Source organism: Oncorhynchus mykiss, chromosome 22 (assembly GCF_013265735.2).
Source record: "Oncorhynchus mykiss isolate Arlee chromosome 22, USDA_OmykA_1.1, whole genome shotgun sequence".
Taxonomy (NCBI): domain Eukaryota; kingdom Metazoa; phylum Chordata; class Actinopteri; order Salmoniformes; family Salmonidae; genus Oncorhynchus; species Oncorhynchus mykiss.
The window spans coordinates 43,083,189-43,102,685 of NC_048586.1; the positions used below are offsets into that span (position 1 = coordinate 43,083,189).

At 37.3% G+C, this 19,497-nt stretch overlaps 1 protein-coding gene across 1 annotated transcript; it reads right to left on the bottom strand.

Annotated features, from left to right (window-relative positions):
* Positions 1–16,143: 16,143 nt before the first annotated feature.
* Positions 16,144–18,461, bottom strand: LOC110501903 (transcription factor Sox-21-B). The gene is made up of 2 exons (XM_021579759.2): positions 18,207–18,461; positions 16,144–17,999 (listed from the first exon to the last, which is right to left on the bottom strand). The coding sequence occupies exon 2, from the start codon at positions 17,975–17,977 to the stop codon at positions 17,252–17,254; it is 726 nt and encodes a 241-aa protein (XP_021435434.1). The 5' UTR covers positions 17,978–17,999; positions 18,207–18,461; the 3' UTR covers positions 16,144–17,251.
* Positions 18,462–19,497: the final 1,036 nt, after the last annotated feature.

The window sequence follows — 19,497 nt, forward strand, 5'->3', positions numbered from 1 at the left end:
AGGTCGTTACGACTCTATAAAGCTCTGTCACGAAGAGCAACAGACATTACCACAGATGCTCTGTGCTCGATTTGTTCACACGGCATCGTGAAATCTGAGTGGACCAGTCATAATAGATTTGCTATGAAGACCTTGACATTTTCCAATTAAGGTATGAAGTCATGCTCTCAATGAGGTCAACATAACGTTGTGCTTCATCCACTGACCATGTTTAAAGATTGAAAATGTGCATTTGCTGCTGAATATGACATTGTTCCCATAACAGTTATGATCATCAATGCACTATGGAAGCACATACAGGACATACAGAGCTGTAACGTTGACACGGGGAGTCAGGAAGCAGGTACAGTTAGTGAGTTTAATAATAGTGAACGTAGACCGATACAAAACAAGTGAAACGTCTGACAAGGAAACAGAGCCAATACTGCTTGAAGAGGGATGTTGGGGAGTGCTGGATGAAGGGGAAGTAATCAGGGTAGTGATGAAGTCCAGGTGTGCCTCATGATGAGGCGCAGGTGTGGGTAATGAGGATTGCCAGGTGTGTGTAAGGATGGGTTGCCAGGACCGGTCGTTGAGGGCCGGAGATGGGAAGCGAGAGCTTTCAGAAAGTATTCACACACCTTTACTTTTTCCACGTTTTCTGGTGTTACAGCCTGAATTTTAAATGGATTAAATTGAGATTTGTGTCACTGATCTACACACAGTACCGCATCATGTCAAAGTGGAATTTTGTTTATAGAACATTTTAGAAATTCATAAATTTAAAGCAAATAATGTCTTGAGTCAATAAATATTCAACCCCTTTGTTGTGTCAAGCCATAAGTTCAGAAGTAAAAATGTACTTAACAAATCACATAATAAGCTGCATGAACTGTTCAATAATAGTAATTAACATGACTTTTGAATGACTAACCCATCACACATATAATTATTGGCAATCGAGTAGTGAATTTCATGCACAGATTCAATCACAAAGACCAGGGAGGTTTTTCAATGCCTCGCAAAGATGGGCACAGATTGGTAGATGTGTCAAAAAATAAAAAGCAGACAGTGAATATCCCTTTGAGTATGGTGAAGTTATTAATTAGGCTTTGGATGGTGTATCAATACACCCAGTTAATACAAAGATACAGGTGTCCTTCCTAACTCAGTTGCCGGAGAGGAAGGAAACCGCTCAGGGATTTCACCACGAGGCCAATGGTAATTTTAAAACAGTTAGAGTTTAATAGTTATGATAGGAGAAAACTGAGAATGAATCAACAACATTGTATTTACTCCACAATGCTAACCTAAATGACAGAGGGATATGTTCCAAAACCTGCATTCTGTTTGCAACAAGGCACTTAAGTAATACTGCAACAAATGTGGCAAGGAAATTAACTTTTTGTCCTGAATACAAAGCATTGTTTGGCACAAATCTAACACAACACATCACTGAGTACCACTCTTCATATTTTCAAGCATGCTGGTGGCTGCATCATGTTATGGGTATGCTTGTAATCTGCAAGGACTAGGGCGTTTTTTTTAGGACAAAATGAAACGGAGTAGAGCTTGAGGAAAACTTGGTTCAGTCTGCTTTCCAATTGACACTGAGAGACAAATTCACCTTTCAACAGGACAATATCCTAAAACACAAGGCCAAATCTACACTGGAGTTGCTTACCAAGACAACATTGAATGTTCCTGAGTGGACTAGTTACAGTTTTGACTTAAATCTTAAAATCTATGGCAAGACTTGAAAATGGCTGTCTAGCAATGATCAACAATGAACATGACGGAGCTTGAGGAATTTTAAAAGGAACAATGTGCAAATATTATACAATCCAGGTGTGCAAAACACTTATAGAGTTACCCAAAAACACTCACAGCTGTAATCGCTGCCAAAGGTGATTCTACATAGTATTGACTGGGGTGTGACTATTTAAGTAAATTAGATACTCTGTTTTTGTATTTCATTTTCAATAAATTTGGAAAAATGTCTGAAAACATGTTTTCACTTTGTCATTATGGTGTGTAAATGAGGGAGAAAAAAAACGTATATTTAATCCATTTTGAATTCAGACTGTAACACAACAAAATGTGGAATAAGTCAATGGGTATGAATACATTCTGAAGGCACTGTACAAAGGTATCTATATACAATTTTAAGTATTATAATAAATAAATAATGATAACCTCCATGCAGATATTACATTTACATATTAGATATGTAAATAGTCTGTACTATCTACAGAGACCGCGTAAAGGCAGAAAATAGTTTAAAGTGTTTCTGTCACAGTAGACATGGGGCTGTTGTTGATGATGCCATGAGCGATTCAAGATAATAACAACATAAACAGCCATCAGGAAATCGGGATTAAATTCACCTTTTGCTTTTTAGAATCCAATCTTGACGGAAGCTCTTCTGCAGAGGAGCTATATAAACCAGGTGGTGCACCTCATTCCACTGATAAAGCCAAAGTTATCACATCCACTAAAGTGGGGGCTGAGGCTTCTAACATTTCAGAACATTGAGATTAGTCATGGAGCAACGTATCATTTGGCAATGATCTGTTTTGCTGCGGTTGTTAATTAAAGCAAGTATGCAGAATGTGTGTGCAGAGCCATGATATCACAATGCACCGAGTGAATCCCAAATCAAGCTTTGCATATTATAATCCTGTTCAAATGTGAATAAATAAAAACCTATACATTAATGTGGGCAAGATTTCATTTTAATAAGTGAAGGGAGAAATGGAGAAAAAAAAATGGCATTACATCTCACTTTAAGTTGTTGTGGAGAGTGTGGGAAGGAATCATTCCTTCTCATTAAAGGTGCAATCAGGAGCCCCCCAGATCTCCAATGTAATAACCAGTGAAAATAATCTGTTTTATTGATAGGCACATGCAGCAGAGTGTGTGCCAACTGCCTGTGTCTTAAAGAAGGATATAATTCTTTGTGACTGCTCCTCAGGGCATCAGCTCTTCAAGTTCATCGTTTCTCTTTCTGATAGATAGAGTTTGCCCTAAAAACCTGAGAATTTAATATGAGAGCTAACAATCTCTGCCAGCGGACATTTGGAAATGGAACAAAAAATGTCATGTCAGTTGACAGAATATTTTTTAAAGCTGTACACCTTCCATCTTATTTTAATTTATTGATGGATTCAAAAAGTAATCCTACACACGCCAGACACTTTGGGTTTTTTTTAAGGGGAGAGTGGATGCTCTTGGTACACGCTGAGCACTATTAGAATGGAATATTTCAACAAAGTCTAACTTTGTCAATTGATTGACTGTGCCTCACAATAGGATTGTGCTTACATAAATACATGTTTGGCTCCAGAGTGGTGCAGCGGTCTTAGGCACTGCATCTCAGTGCTAGAGGCATCACTACAGACCCTGGTTTGATTCCAGGCTGTATCACAACCGGCCATGATTGGGAGTCCCACAGGGCGGCGCACAATTGGCCCAGCATTTTCCGGGTTTGGCCGAGGTAAGCCGTCATTGTAGAGAAGAACTTGTTCTTTACTGACTTATCTAGTTATATAAAAGTAATATATATTTTTTTAAATGGCTCATGAGAGGGATCTTATTTTTTTAAACTCATTTGTACTTATCGGTCATGTCTCCCATCAGTCAGATCATAGATAATCTCATCACATCACAAGAAAATACATCATATTTCATCATCTTTAATCCAATCCAAATCACACTCTTATTTGACTATAAATGTCTTAAGGTGAAAGACCACATAATGTAAAAAACTGACCTCTTCATAGAAGTTTCTAAATTGTTTCTGTATATTACTGAACCATGTATGGATCTTGAACATATTAGAGTTATTATATTATACTTATCACATTAGAGTTATTATATTATACTTATCATAATAGAGTTATTATATTATACTTATCATAATAGAGTTATTATATTATACTTATCATAATAGAGTTATTATATTATACTTATCATAATAGAGTTATTATATTATACTTATCATATCAGAGTTATATTATACTTATCATAGAGTTATTATATTATACTTATCATAGAGTTATTATATTATACTTATCATATTAGAGTTATTATATTATACTTATCATAAGAGAGTTATTATATTATACTTATCATATCAGAGTTATATTATACTTATCATATTAGTTATTATATTATACTTATCATAATATAGTTATTATATTATACTTATCATATCAGAGTTATATTATACTTATCATATTGGAGTTATTATATTATACTTATCATAATAGAGTTATTATATTATACTTATCATATCAGAGTTATATTATACTTATCATATTAGTTATTATATTATACTTATCATATTAGAGTTATTATATTATACTTATCATATTAGTTATTATATTATACTTATCATATTAGAGTTATTATAATAGAGTGATCATATTAGAGTTATTATTCAACTGGGTGGCAGGTATCATATATGTCTACATTCAACTGGGCGGCAGGTAGCCTAGTGGTTAGAGCATTGGACTAGTAACCGCAAAGGTTGCTAGATCAAATCCCCGAGCTGACAAGGTAAAAATCTGCCATGCTGCCCCTGAACAAGGCAGTTAACCCTAGGCCGTAATTGTAAATAAGAATTTGTTCTTAACTGACTTGCCTGGTTAAATTAAGATAAAATTTGAGTTATCATACTAAAGTTATTAGAGATATTATGCTTATCATATTTGTAACGACTGTTGGTGGAAGAAGGTAAGGACCAAGATGCAGTGTGGTAAGTATTCAACATTAGTTTACTAAACTGAACACTAAATACAACGGAAACAACCGAAACAGCTCCGTCAGGTGCAAACCACACTAAACAGAAAATAACTACCCACAACTCAAGGGCGAAACCAGGCTGCCTAAGTATGGTATGGGAATTCCCAATACAAATATAGAACAAAACATAGAATGCTCACGCCCTGACCAACCTAAAATAGAGACATAAAAAAAAGGAACTAAGGTCAGGGTGTGACAATATTAGAGTTATCATATTAGAGTTATCATATTAGAGTTATCATATTATACTTATCATATTAGAGTTATCATATTATACTTATCACATTAGAGTTATCATGTTAGCGTTATCATATTATACTTATCATATTAGAGTTATCATTTTAGAGTAATCATATTATACATATCATATTAGAGTTATCACATTAGAGTTATCATATTATACTTGTCATATTATACTTGTCATATTAGAGTTATCATATTATACTTATCATATTATACTTATCATATTATACTTATCATATTAGAGTTATCATATTAGAGTTATCATATTAGCATTATTTTACATTTGAATTGACAATTCCCAGTAATCCTAGACATTGACTAATCGAGCAGTAATTCCTACAGTGAACCAGTAGAGTGAGTCGTCACTCAGGAGGAGTCACATTGTGTCAGTGGGCTTTCATACTGCACGATGGGACCCAAGCACTAGGATTCATCAACTGAAATGAGGCCAGGTACCACACGATGAAATGACATTTTTGTATCTACTTATAAATGTTGAGATGTTTGGTAGTTTGGTCCTTTAATATGACTATTTTTTTTAAATGTAAACATAAAAATGTCAAAAACGTAATGTGAATGTATATTTTCTTTAGTTTGCCATACTAGTGGCATCAACATTTCATGCTTTTTAACTACTTTTAAATGGATATATATATATATATATATATATATATATATATATATATATATATATATATATATATATATATATATATATATATATATATATATATCCATCATTTAAAAGTTCACTACATTGAATCACACATCATTTTAAAGACCATTTCATACAGAATGTTACAAACTGGACTATATGGAGTAACTTACTTTGAAGAGATGGCTATTGGGTCAAAATAGGCATTTAGCAACTGGGAGTCTAAATTCAATGTACTTGTCTTTAACTGCCATTTCCTGAAAGACAGACTCTTCCCACACGTAATTTTTCTCAGCTTCAGAAGCATCTGCATTCACCAGTGTTTGTGTGGTTATGTTCTTCAGACTTGATACGTTGTAAAAATAAATATTCTAGATAATGTTTGCTTTGAAAAATGTGCCAAAGATTCATTTTACTTACATATTTATCCATAATCGAGTCTGAATAAGTCCGGTCCTGGAGTGTCTTAACAAACATTAAACCAATACGTTTAGGCTGACTGCATCTAGTGTCCAGAAAAAGGAATTTGCAGTATATGCAAATATGGACTTATTTAATTAAATATCTGTCACATTCTGACCTTAGTTCCTTTTTTACGTCTTTATTTTAGTTGGTCAGGGCGTGAGTTAGGGTGGGCATTCTATGTTGTTTTTCTGTGTTTTGTTCTGTTGTTATATTTCTATGTGTTTGGCCTAGTATGGTTCTCAATCAGAGGCAGGTGTCAGTCGTTGTCTCTGATTGGGAGCCATATTTAGGTAGCCTGTTTTCTATTGTGTTTTGTGGGTGGTTGTATCCTGTGTTAGTGTTTTCACCATATGGGACTGTTTCAGTTGTTTGTTTGTACTTTTGTTATTTTGTTCAGTTGATTTATTAAATATATCATTATGGACACTTACCACGCTGCGCATTGGTCCTCCGATCCTTCCTACTGCTCCTCGTCAGAGGAGGAAGAAGACTGTTACAACATCACTTCATTTGCATATTTTGTATAATATTTCAGACAAATTTAAATACGTGTGTGTGTGTCTACATTCAACAGGTGAACATTGATTGTGATATGATTAAGAGAAGAGAAGAAAAAAGCTACTCGAGTGTGGTGCCTGAACTTAAATTAAACAATTTAGAACAATGGTATTCAAAGTCTTGGTAAGGGGGGAATTGCAATGGGGTTACCAAAAATGTAATTAAAAAATATATATTTTTAATGGTGTCCCCAAAAAATTCTGGTGAAAAAAATGGGTTTCTCACTGAAAAAGTTTGAATCCCACTGATCTAGAATCATCAAGCAGCTCTGCTCCACTGTTTCTGATGGGAGAGATTGTCAGCGTACTAATTTCTTCCAGACCATAGTGGGAGCTTTAGTGTTATACAGCCTATTACAGTAAAGACAGGGGAGAGTCTTTGCCTCACAAAGTGCTGTTTAAGAAGGGACACAAGTGCACAGTAATGGAATGAAGGCAATGGAATACAGATGTAGGATCATAATTTGAACAAGTCTGTTACAGCAGGAAAATAATCCTGCAGCAATAGGAAATGTGAATTATGCTGACCTTTATGTAACACATTACTTGACACCCAGTTTCGTAACATTTAACAACCATGTCATAATATGTAATTTCAGCTCACATAACTTGTCATAACCTGTGATGATATGGTCATATGGTCATATCACATATATTTACACCTGTTGTGACATATATGGTGTAATTTTATGGCTGGTTATGACATCTACATAAGAGTGTCAAAACCCTATCTTTTTTCCCCTGCGAAGGAGTTTCCTTTTGTTTGAAACTTTGTTTCTTAAATCCTTTGTTGTTGTCGTAATAAATTCTTTACAGTCATGTTTTTTCATCATATTTTAAACAACTTGTAGAAAATACACTTCATGACACTGTCAAGAAGCATTATGACAGTCCTTTGTCACTTTCTTGGACTAAGAAAATACACTTCATGACACTGTCAAGAAGCATTATGACAGTCCTTTGTCACTTTCTTGGACTAAGAAAATACACTTCATGACACTGTCAAGAAGCATTATGACAGTCCTTTGTCACTTTCTTGGACTAAGAAAATACACTTCATGACACTATCAAGAAGCATTATGACAGTCCTTTGTCACTTTCTTGGACTAAGAAAATACACTTCATGACACTGTCAAGAAGCATTATGACAGTCCTTTGTCACTTTCTTGGACTAAGAAAATACACTTCATGACACTGTCGAGAAGCATTGTGACCATCAGAATCATACAAGCTGGATAAGCCTATCACGTACATGCACTTATATCAGTTATCAGTCGAAAAGAGAGTCCTGCTCCTAAAATCTCCTTCTGCATTCATCCCGGTCATCAGCAACAGAGCATTGAGGGTAGGTACATGTCTGACATCAATGTGTGCACAATTACAATGATAATTTAACATGGTTTTCCAAAAAAAAAATATATATATATATATATAAAAAAAAACATAAACTTATTGTTGACATGTAGGCTGTAATGGATTGTTTTGCCTTGTGTTGTATGTTTTGTGTGTTTTGACAGTCTTATGTAGGTGTCATTACCAGCCATAAAATAACATAATAAATGTCACAACAGGTTTAAATATATGTGGCACAACAGTGTTATTACCATATTATATCAGGTTATGGCCAGTTATGTCAGCTTTTATGACATATTATGACATGGTTATGACAGTGTCATAATGTGTTATGACGCTGGGTGTCAAGCAAAGTGGTACCAACATAGTAGGGGTTGATATATTTTCAGTAAGTGCAAATGACAAACTTCAGAAGACTTTTTAAACCTCAAATACACTAAACAATTTACAAATTACATTTCCTGCATTGCAGGAAGGTTCTCCTGCAACAGGGTGATCAAATTAAGATCCTACATCTGTAGACCTGGTATCTTAAAGCTTACCTGTCTCTAACAGCTATGGCAAATTGATTCATGTTCAAATACTCTTACTCCCATGAGTAATTTGTGCTTGATTTTGACATTAGACATGCTATTATACAGTTATTACTACAGTGGGCTAAATAAGGTCACACAGAGTGTTTCTTGGTAGTCTTAAACAAATATATTTTAAACAAAAGCATACACCTCACACACATGGTCATGGACAAAAAAAAGACACCTCTACCATGTCAGATATAGAGTTGAAATGCATTCAATTTTGAGTTTGCATTGCAATATTACTGTCACGATTGTTATAAGATGGATTGGACCAAGGTGCAGCGTGGTAGGCGTAAATTTTTATTTTATTTAAATGACACCGAAAAAACAACAAAATACAAAAACGAACGTAAAGCTACATGCAGTGCAGAAAGCAACTACACACAAACAAGATCCCACAAACTAAAGGTGGAAAAAAGGCTGCCTAAGTATGAGACAACGATAGACAGCCTCCTCTGATTGGGAATCATACCCGGCCAACAAAGAAATTGAAAAACTAGAATGCCCACCCAAATCACAACCCGACCTAACCAAATAGAAAAATAAAAAGGCTCTCTAAGGTCAGGGCGTGACAATTACACTTTATATACATCACAGATGACTGAAATATAACAAAAACCTTTGACTTAGAAACACTAGATTTTCAGCAGGTTTTTTGAAATATTTAACTAGGCAAGTCAATTAAGAACGAATTCTTATTTACAATGACAGCCTACCCCGGCCAAACCCTCCCCTAACCCGGACGACACTGGGCCAATTGTGCACTGCCGTACTGGACTCCCAATCACAGCCGGTTGTGATACAGCCCGGGATCAAACCAGGGCCTGTAGTGACGCCTGCTAGCACTGCGATGGCCTTAGATGGCCTTAAGGCCTTAGACCACTGCGCCACTCGGGAGCCAACAATAATGATGATTAATTATGAAATTATTAAAAATATTAACAACATTCCATCCATGAGGCCACTATAAGACGATTTGGTTATTTGACTCCAGGAAAGGGTTACTAAATACACCATTTTGAATTATACTCTATCTGTGACATAGCACGACTATTCGCAAAAGGTAATGAATACTTTCTACAGGTAGAGTCTATCCTTGATACTGTCAATAAAGTCAAGTTGTTCTCTAGAAATGGTTACGATGTGACCTAGCAAGCTTTCTCTGGCAGGCCACATAACACAAGAGAACTGACCGCTGAGACAACTGATACCACTTTATCTACTGTAGATCACAATTTCAATCCTTTTCATGCAAAGATCACATGGAAATCCCAGTCCTCTCCCTCATAATATCTTGTGTAACTGCTTGACTTCATTGGATGAATTCTTGGCCTGGGGGGAAAACTATGAGTCATTTGATGACCATACAAACGCAGAACAAACCTTCCCTGAGCAATTGTGTATAGTTATGCCAACAATATTTACAGATAATCTAAGATATCCTTCCTTAGTGACTCCGAAGCATAATGTTCTACAAACACAAGAACGAAGAAGTAGTTTCACCATTTCCTCCTGCAGCAACAAAGAAATGTACCACAGTGACAGCACAGGCATAAGTCAAGTTGTTGGAATTTAACCCAGTTATTTGAGTAAAAAATGTAATTATGATGTGGTGGCCTTCAATAATATGGATTTGTAAAAGTAATATTTGGTCTTTGACCAAATATACACTTCAAATATTTCAGAGCTACCCGTGGATAATGTTAGCGGAAATGTGATAAATGATATGTTCTCCACCATGCACTCACCTGGGCAAGAGGAGACACCTTCTGCTCACCCCCCTGTTCCTAATTTCAGAATGCCTCCCTGAGCCCCAGCAGGAGTCCATATACCATTGCATTATGTACTTTTAAACAAACTTGGACCTTCCTGAAAGTGAAGCTAGACTTCAGAGGATGTGGCATGTTTATGGGAATGTACTGTAGAGATTTTCTCATTTCTTCTGGTCACCTTGGGCACAGTGACATGTATGCTTTGGAGCCTTTGATATGAGACATGGAGGTTTGGTCGGAAAGGTGCAAATGAAGATATTTTGGGGGCATTTTCCCCTCCTGTGAGCAAAGAGAAGTAAGAAATGGAGCCGGTCCTTCTCTGGAGATTACAGGTAATACGGCGCATAGCCTTCATAAACATTCTTGACGCAACCAGATGATGGAGAGATTGCTCCAGGAAAGGACATTTTCACACTTTGATTTGCCTGAAATGAGCTGGAGAAGTCAGCGATGTCTTTGAGGTTCTTAACAGAGAAACCTGCCCTATAGCATTAGATATCTCTTTCTCCACCCATACTATATTGAACAAAAATATAAACGCAACATGTAAGGTGTTGGTCCCATGTTGCATGAGCTGACATAAAAGATCCCAGAAAATGTGCATATACACAAAAAGCTTATTTCTCTCAAATATGGTGCACAAATATGTTTACATCCCTGTTAATGAGCATTTCTCCTTTGCCAAGATAATCAATCCACCTGACAGTTGTGGCATATCAAGAAGCTGATTGAACAGCAACCTCATTACACAGGTGCACCTTGTGCTGGGGACAATAAAAGGCAGCTCTAAAATTAACAGTTTTGTCACACACAATGCCACAGATGTCTCAAGTTTTGAGGGAGTGTGCAATTGGTATGCTGACTGCAGGAATGTTCCCCAAAATTGTTGGCAGATAATTTATTGTTCATTTCTCTACCATAAACCATTTCCAACATAATTTTAGAGAATTTGGCTGTACGTCCAACCGGCCTCACAACCGCAGACCACATGTAACCACGACAGCCCAGGACCTCCACTTCCGGCTTCTTCACCTGCAGGATCATCTGAGACCAATAAAGCCATTTTTGGGAGAAAAACTCATTTTGATTGGCTGGGCCTAGCTTCCCAGTGGGTGGGCCCAGTCATGTGAAATCTATAGATTAAGGCCTAATGAATTTATTTCAATTTACTGACTCCCTCACATGAACTGTTACTCAGTGAAATCGTTAAAAATGTTGCACGTTCAATTATATTTTTTGTTCAATATAAAATGTACAGATCTGTTTAAAAAAATGTGTCCCAAGTATTTAAATTCATGAAATAAAACACAACAAAGAGCTGATGATGGTTTATTAGTATTCATCTCTGAGAAAAATGCTAAATTTGATCCAACTAAACCATTGAAGCCAGGCTTTAATCCAAGCCCTTGTGGGGTAGCCCCGAGCAAATTAGGAATGTAGAACGTCTGTATATCTATCCGAGGTCAGAGTTGACCCAGTGCTACATGTGCATGTTCATTTGCCTAATCTCTCCTCTACAAATGTCTTACAGGCACATAAAAGGGTTTATGAAAATCTGAGACAGTCCAAGGCTTGAAATCATGAGAGAAACCTTTACGTTGCCTCTTGATCTACTGTAACGCAGATGCATTATTTATATACTTTTAAAAAAAAATAATATGAAACAAGAAAAATCATTTGCATATGTTGACAATGATGAGACTAAATATGATGTGTATGATATGGGCTGGGTGTAGCCTAGCGGTTTGGCGAGTTGGGCTATAACTGAAACATCTTTGGTTCAAATGCGCCTTGAGCACATCCTGTAAAGCACTCTGCATAAGTGTGCCTGCTAAATGACAAACAATTACACACACACACATATATATATATATTCCCAATATTATGTATAATGCGACTAATATAATGGTTAAATGAATTGGTTATATAATGGGTAAATGAAACTAAATATTGAGTAAACTATAATGAATGTTATCTGTGGGAAATCATAGTGCTTTACTGTATTGATCTTGTGTGACCGCCCCTCGTCTGGAAAGATGTATAGTTATTTCAAATACACTGTGGAAATTACGTAAATACAACTCTGCTAGCACAAGGTGATTGTGTCATTCTGAGTAAAGGGGGGATCATTTTACTGCACAGGTTCACCATGCTAGATGTTGTCAAAAACGTCCCCTGCAAAACTTCCAACAGCCATTAGTTAACCACTAGGCCCAAGACAATGGTAATAGCCAGCATACTAACACTCATATAAATGAAAAATGATATATTATGCCTGTATCACAGGCTGTATCACAACTGGCAGTGATTAGGAGACCCATAGGGCTGCGCACAATTGGCCCAGCGTCGTCCGGGTTTGGCCGGTGTAGGCCGTCATTGTAAATAAGAATTTGTTCTTCTCTGACTTGCCTAGTTAAATAAAGGTTAAATTTAATCATTATTTTTTTAATGGCTACTGTAGCAGTAACCCACATTAAGCATGCTGAATAACACACATGTAGTGTCTATTGAGTTGGTGTGTAATAATAACCACCTCATTGAAGGTGGAAGATATGTTTTTCTCTTACAGCAGGTGTCCCAGTATCTTTGAAATGTCAGTGATCCCAGACATGCGAAGGCTAAAAGATGCAGGGCCTTTTTCCCAGCAGCTAACAAGCTACAATACACAAACTGTCATCCCCGAACCCAAAGACAGGACCATAACCATACCATAACCATACTGTAACTAGCACTCAGCTCAGACATCCATCCATACCCACAAGACATGCCATCAGAGGTCTCTTCACAGTCCCCAAGTCCAGAACAGACTATGGGAGGTGCACAGTACTACATAGAGCCATGACTACATGGAACTTTATTCCACATCAAGGAACTGATGCAAGCAGTAGAATCAGATTTTTAAAAAACTGTTGTGAAATCTATGGTAATGTTTTTACAATTGTATAACTGCCTTAATTTTGCTGGACCCCCGGAAGAGTAGACGTTGCCTTGGCATGTACTAATGGGGATCCATAATAAACCCCAGGAAGAGTAGCTGCTGCCTTGGCATGTACTAATGGGGATCCATAATAAACCCCAGGAAGAGTAGCTGCTGCCTTGGCATGTACTAATGGGGATCCATAATAAACCCCAGGAAGAGTAGCTGCTGCCTTGGCATGTACTAATGGGGATCCATAATAAACCCCAGGAAGAGTAGCTGCTGCCTTGGCATGTACTAATGGGGATCCATAATAAACCCCAGGAAGAGTAGCTGCTGCCTTGGCATGTACTAATGGGGATCCATAATAAACCCCAGGAAGAGTAGCTGCTGCCTTGGCATGTACTAATGGGGATCCATAATAAACCCCAGGAAGAGTAGCTGCTGCCTTGGCATGTACTAATGGGGATCCATAATAAACCCCAGGAAGAGTAGCTGCTGCCTTGGCATGTACTAATGGGGATCCATAATAAATAAATACTAAATACAAAACACAAGGCACCTCACTCATTTCCATAAGCATATGTGTATTAAGATGTTCCAAGACATGCCTGGGCATGTGTGGGTGAAAAGGTTTATTTCAATTACTAGTATAAATATTCAAATATGTTGTTTTGGGGGCCCTGGTATTGGCTAGGAGGCTAAAGCAATCAGAGACATTTGAGATGTGATTGAGGGATTTGACAGTGATCATCATTCAGTCTCCATGCATCCAGTTTAAATAAAAAACATGAAAATGAAATGATCATGAAATTCAATATTGCTTATGAGCATGATTGTTGAAAAGGTTTTGGTCATTTTCAATACTGACACTGACATGGCTGAATTTCTATGACCTGCCTATCTTGGAATCAAACTCTGGAAAAAAACAATTCTAAGAAAAAAGTTTTCTCCCAGTTATTTGCATAGTTGCATCTCCACCTTTCCCATTGAGGCCCCTTTTCTACCAAGGAGAAAAAAAAGCATCGGCTTATCTATTCAAAAGGCATTTAGTCCATTTCTTTCTTGGCCGGTAAACCTATTCACCAATTGTTCAGCCTTGTAGATTGCATTCTAATGCTAATCTAGCGTGTTAAATATATTTTAGTTCCTCCTTTCACCGTTTTGTCATTCAGTTTATCCAGTTTTGGCTACCCATTTTATTTATTTATGCTCCTGCTTCTATTCACGTGCCCATGTATTTTTTATTGTGTTGTTTCACTGTCATGCAGTGTCAACTCACTCTATTCAATGTGGGCTACTTGAAGGGCTTCGAGGGACAAAGCGTGTACACATTGCAGTGCTATTCACTCCGGCCAGCTGGATAGGCTGGAAAAAAAAACCTTGTGAAAAGAAATCCTCCACAATGGACACAGAAAAACTGCACAATGCTAACAGTTTTCCAAATACCACTGATTGCTTTCATCACAATGAAGGAAAGCAGACGCTTTTGCTGAGCTCCACTTCAACAAACAACACTCTCACAAAAACCTCCCAACCCACGTTTTGTTCCCAGACAAAACCTCCTTGACCGTCTAAACGCTCCCAGTGAAGAAACAGTTCTTTCAGATTTCTCCCCCTTTTCTTAAGTAAAATATAGAATACAAGGCCACATAAAGAGAGGGATTTTTTTCACTGAGATGGTAATGCGCCTCTTTTATTAACCTGGCGACCTCAGGCGTTTCGGTCAGCCAACTGTTGACTACCCTTTAACAATCTCTGTTTTACTTCCTACCAAAAACGATCAAATAAGTGGTACCTTCAAGAAAACAAAAATCAAAAATCAATATCCTTTCTGTTTTCGAAAAAATATATATCCCATAATAACCTAGCGTACTCTACTGATGTGTATGTAGGCTATTCTCCAACAAGGCCAAACTGCTGGTTATAAAACACTGGTGTCAGAATGGGGACCAAAGACACAGAGAAAAGTCCCCCGTGAATCGTTGACTTCGTTTGTTTTAAAATGCGCAGAAATAATGTTGGGAGGATAAATATTGAATTTTATATATTTTTTATTTTATACTGAATGGAACAAGGCCACTTGTGCGTTATTTCCAGGGCTAAGCAGAAAGTTCAGTTGAAAGAAGTGATCGGGGTGTTACAATAGAGAATGCAGAATGGTGAAAGGGTCTAATTAACCGTGTCGGATGATAATTATCCTTGGACAGTCCAAATTAGTTTTGCATAATCGCTCTGATCCATATGAATTAACTTCTTAATGTAATCTAGGAGGGGTAGTTTGCTTAAATATCATGTCCAATGTATTACATGTCATAATATGAACATAAATTCAGAGATATCACCAACACACACGCGCACGAGCACCCCCCCCCCCCCCCCCCCCCCCCCCCACACACACACACACAAACCGTAACATAGTGACGAATGTTGAAGAAAGTATATATAACAAAAATACATGAAATACAATGCAATTAGTTGTGTTTTGTAATTGGAAGCTGACACTTAATTCAGGCCCTGTTTTAAACCTCATAGAGATTTCTGTTCTACAGACTTAAAGAGCTCATTTTTACTGGGAGGGCTTAAAGAAACTCACTCAGTTTTATCTTCCTTCCTATTCACGATTAAAATTGTGATAAATCAGGTTTTGGCTCTTGATTACAATGGGTGGATTTAGATTTCCGAGTAATGATATTCACAGCGGGAACAAAAACGGCCTTTGGAGGATATATTACACTCCACCTGGGCTGACCATGTCAGGGCAATTCAGATAAACATCTTGTTAGCAATTCAACAAGAACTACAGCGCGATTCTTTCTGTTTGTCCGCAATAGCTTTATTATAACCCTTTGTTCAACAAATGAACATAATAGCATTTACGAGTTTAAAGTACATGTAAGTGGTGTTTAAATAAAACACAAAACATACAACTTAATTAATTAAGAGTTAGTAAAAACGAGTGCTGCACCTAACGCACATAAATGCGAAGGTCTCAAGAAACCAAAAAATAATAAATGACAATTTGGTGAATTGCCAATGTTGAAAGAAAGGATACCGATTGTTGTCGAATTTAAAAAAAACTTTTAGGCTCTTCATACTTGGCAGTGTGATTCCTTTAAATAAATTACATCCCATAAGCACTTAATATTTCCTGTGCAAATGTTACAGGACAAGGTATGTCCACTGTTCAATCAACCGGGTCAGCATAATGATTCCCACTAAACAATAAATATTACAGACATCTATAAAACAGTGTTTGAAAACTTAAAATATCAACTGGATTTTGAGCCAAACCACCCAGTCAGTTCCAGACCACATCTCAAATACTAGCCAAATGGCAAATTAAATATTACCACCATTTACGCTAGCTGTACACATTTACAGGCTTATGCCGTTCTGATTGAAACAATAAAGCAACACGAGCGTAGCCAGAAGCACAAGAAATGAACAAACCTTCTTGACCAACAATATAAATCATATAAAAGCAAGTGATTTATATTTCTTAAACAATATTTAATTATCAGATAAAATATATGAAGATAAGTATGACCAGTTCATGTTTATATCTGATTTGTTGTGTGATGTAGTAAACTGCCTACTTGATAACAAGCCAGTAAAGCAGGTGCTTTAGCAACAGACATGGTGCCTTTCAAATTAGAATTCACATTGACAAGGGCCCTTTGCTCTCTGTATTCCTGCAATCCTTTTGTTCTGTCCCTCTGGGATTTGACAGATGAATATTAGTTTCGTGAGTTCTCTAAATAAGCATTAGGCCCTACCTTAGATAAAGGCATTAATCAATATACATACACATGTGATATCTGAGACGACGAGCACTTTATCACATGTACAAGTTTGTGCATGCATAATAAACTCTTGCATGAATATTTTTTCACATTTAAACTTCTTCTAAGTCCAATAGGCTATCATAATGCCGCTGCATATGCAGGGTAGTCAAGTTGAGGTTTGCCCATCCCGGGGAGTAGGATGTAGGCTAACGGTGTCTGGAGACCCGCAGAGGGCCAGCCCGTACAGTTACAGGGGATCATGTAGCCTGGGTTGCCCGGGGCTGGATGAGAGTGAGTGTGGGTGTGAGTTCCACCGACACCGCCAGTTCCAGAGAAAGCCGTGCCACCAGGGTAGCCCAGAGATGGGTAAGGAAACGAGGGCGAGGATAGCTCTGACATCTTCGATCCGAGCTCAAAAAACGAATAGGGGTTCGTGGACATGGACGGGTTGAAAAAGACTCTCGCTGCTGCGGCCGCCGCTGCCGCCTTGTCGGGGTTCCCTAATAGGTGTTCGGAAAGTGCTCCATGAGATAAACCGCTAACTTTAAGCGCGTCGTGCTCCCCAAGATTGTAGGGCACTGGGAAGGCAAACTTGTCTTTTTTCATCAGAGTCTTTGGCTTTCGCCTAGGTCTGTATTTATAGTCAGGGTGCTCCTTCATGTGCATGGCTCTCAGTCGTTTAGCTTCGTCAATGAATGGCCTTTTCTCCGACTCAGTGAGAAGTTTCCACTCCGCTCCCAATCTTTTGCTGATTTCGGAGTTGTGCATTTTTGGGTTCTCCTGAGCCATTTTTCTTCTCTGCGCTCTGGACCAAACCATGAAGGCATTCATCGGTCGTTTTACGTGATCCATTGGTTTAGACATGTTGGTACAAAGTACTTATGGTCTGAAAAAGGAAATATCACAGACAATATGTCAAGTCTCTTTCTAGTATTTAGTGACAGTAAAGCCTCAGGTTGCCTAACAACGCAAATCACAGTTACATAGGTCTACATATATGATACAACTAAGTAATCTAATTAAATTACATTTAGCAGAGAAACAATAATTATGTGAGATAAAATGCTTAAAATAACATATTTCATTAACGTACGTAAAATCTCAGTGCTTCATCACACCGTTGTAAGATATCCGTTTGGAAAAGAGCAATGCGCTGCGTCCTGATGAGAAACTCAGTAAAAGTTATGTTTTCTGATGCATGTTGATGTCCGACGAGTAAAATCAATATTGCATAGAAGAGAGAAGGCAATATGCCTAGCGAAGTTCTTATCTTGTTTTGCTACTATCGCCAGACTGTTAACCACCACTCAGCACTTGAATCCAGCGTTTACTCAAATGGTTGATAACTCCGGGCTGCCCCATGTGAAATAAGGTTTTCAGAGGCATGTAGTGAAAGTGCTCCAGGAGCATGCGCAGTACATCTGACACACACTGACGGACTAGGAAGAAAACGCATCACTGTATATTTGGCTATATCCCCTCATCTCATGGCATATGTCCTTCATAGTGAAATTAATAGTGTAGTTCTATATAGCATATTATCATATGGATCATCATGACTAACCTATTATTGTCACGATATATTATTATATTATAATATATTAATAATACTATTAGTAAGACTACCTTTATTTAAAATATATATAATTTTAGTATAGACGCTAAATAACGTAATGGGCTTGTAACCAAACTGTTCCCGAGAAGTCTAGGCTTTTCTTAAGAGTACGTTGAAAATGCACAGTAAGTTTAAGATCTCTCCGAACACTGGGTAAATTAAATAAAAGGCTTATTTTAAAACAATTGATTGCACATGCCGCCCAATGACAGAGGTAATGAGCAGTGAACATGGAAACGTCAATAGGCTACTTTGTCTCTCTCTCAATTCATTTAAATGTTTCACTGTAAGTGCTTTATTGGCATGGGAAACATATGTTAACATTGCCAAAGCAAGTGAAGTAGATAATAAAAAAAAAATGAAATGAACAATAAAAAGTTACAGTAAACATTACACTCACAAAAGTTCCAAAATAATAAAGACATGTCATATGTCATATATTGTGTCAAATAGTTAAAAGTACAAAAAGGAAAATGAATAAATATAAATATGGGTTGTATTGACAATGGTGTCTGTTTTCTCTCTCTCTCTCATCCCCAACTACCCAATTCTATCTGAGTTGACCCTTGTATTTATTTTTGCACTGTCTCTCTACACACTCACAGGACTCTACACACTCTCACACATTGTCTCTCTACACACTCACAGGACTCTACACACTCTCACACACTGTCTCTCTACGAACTCACAGGACTCTACACACTCTCACACACTGTCTCTCTGCACACTCACAGGACTCTACACACTCTCACACACTGTCTCTCTGCAC

Bases quoted from the DNA above. Each gene is read 5' to 3' on its own strand.
- LOC110501903 (XM_021579759.2), bottom strand. From the start codon at position 17,977: ATGTCTAAACCAATGGATCACGTAAAACGACCGATGAATGCCTTCATG.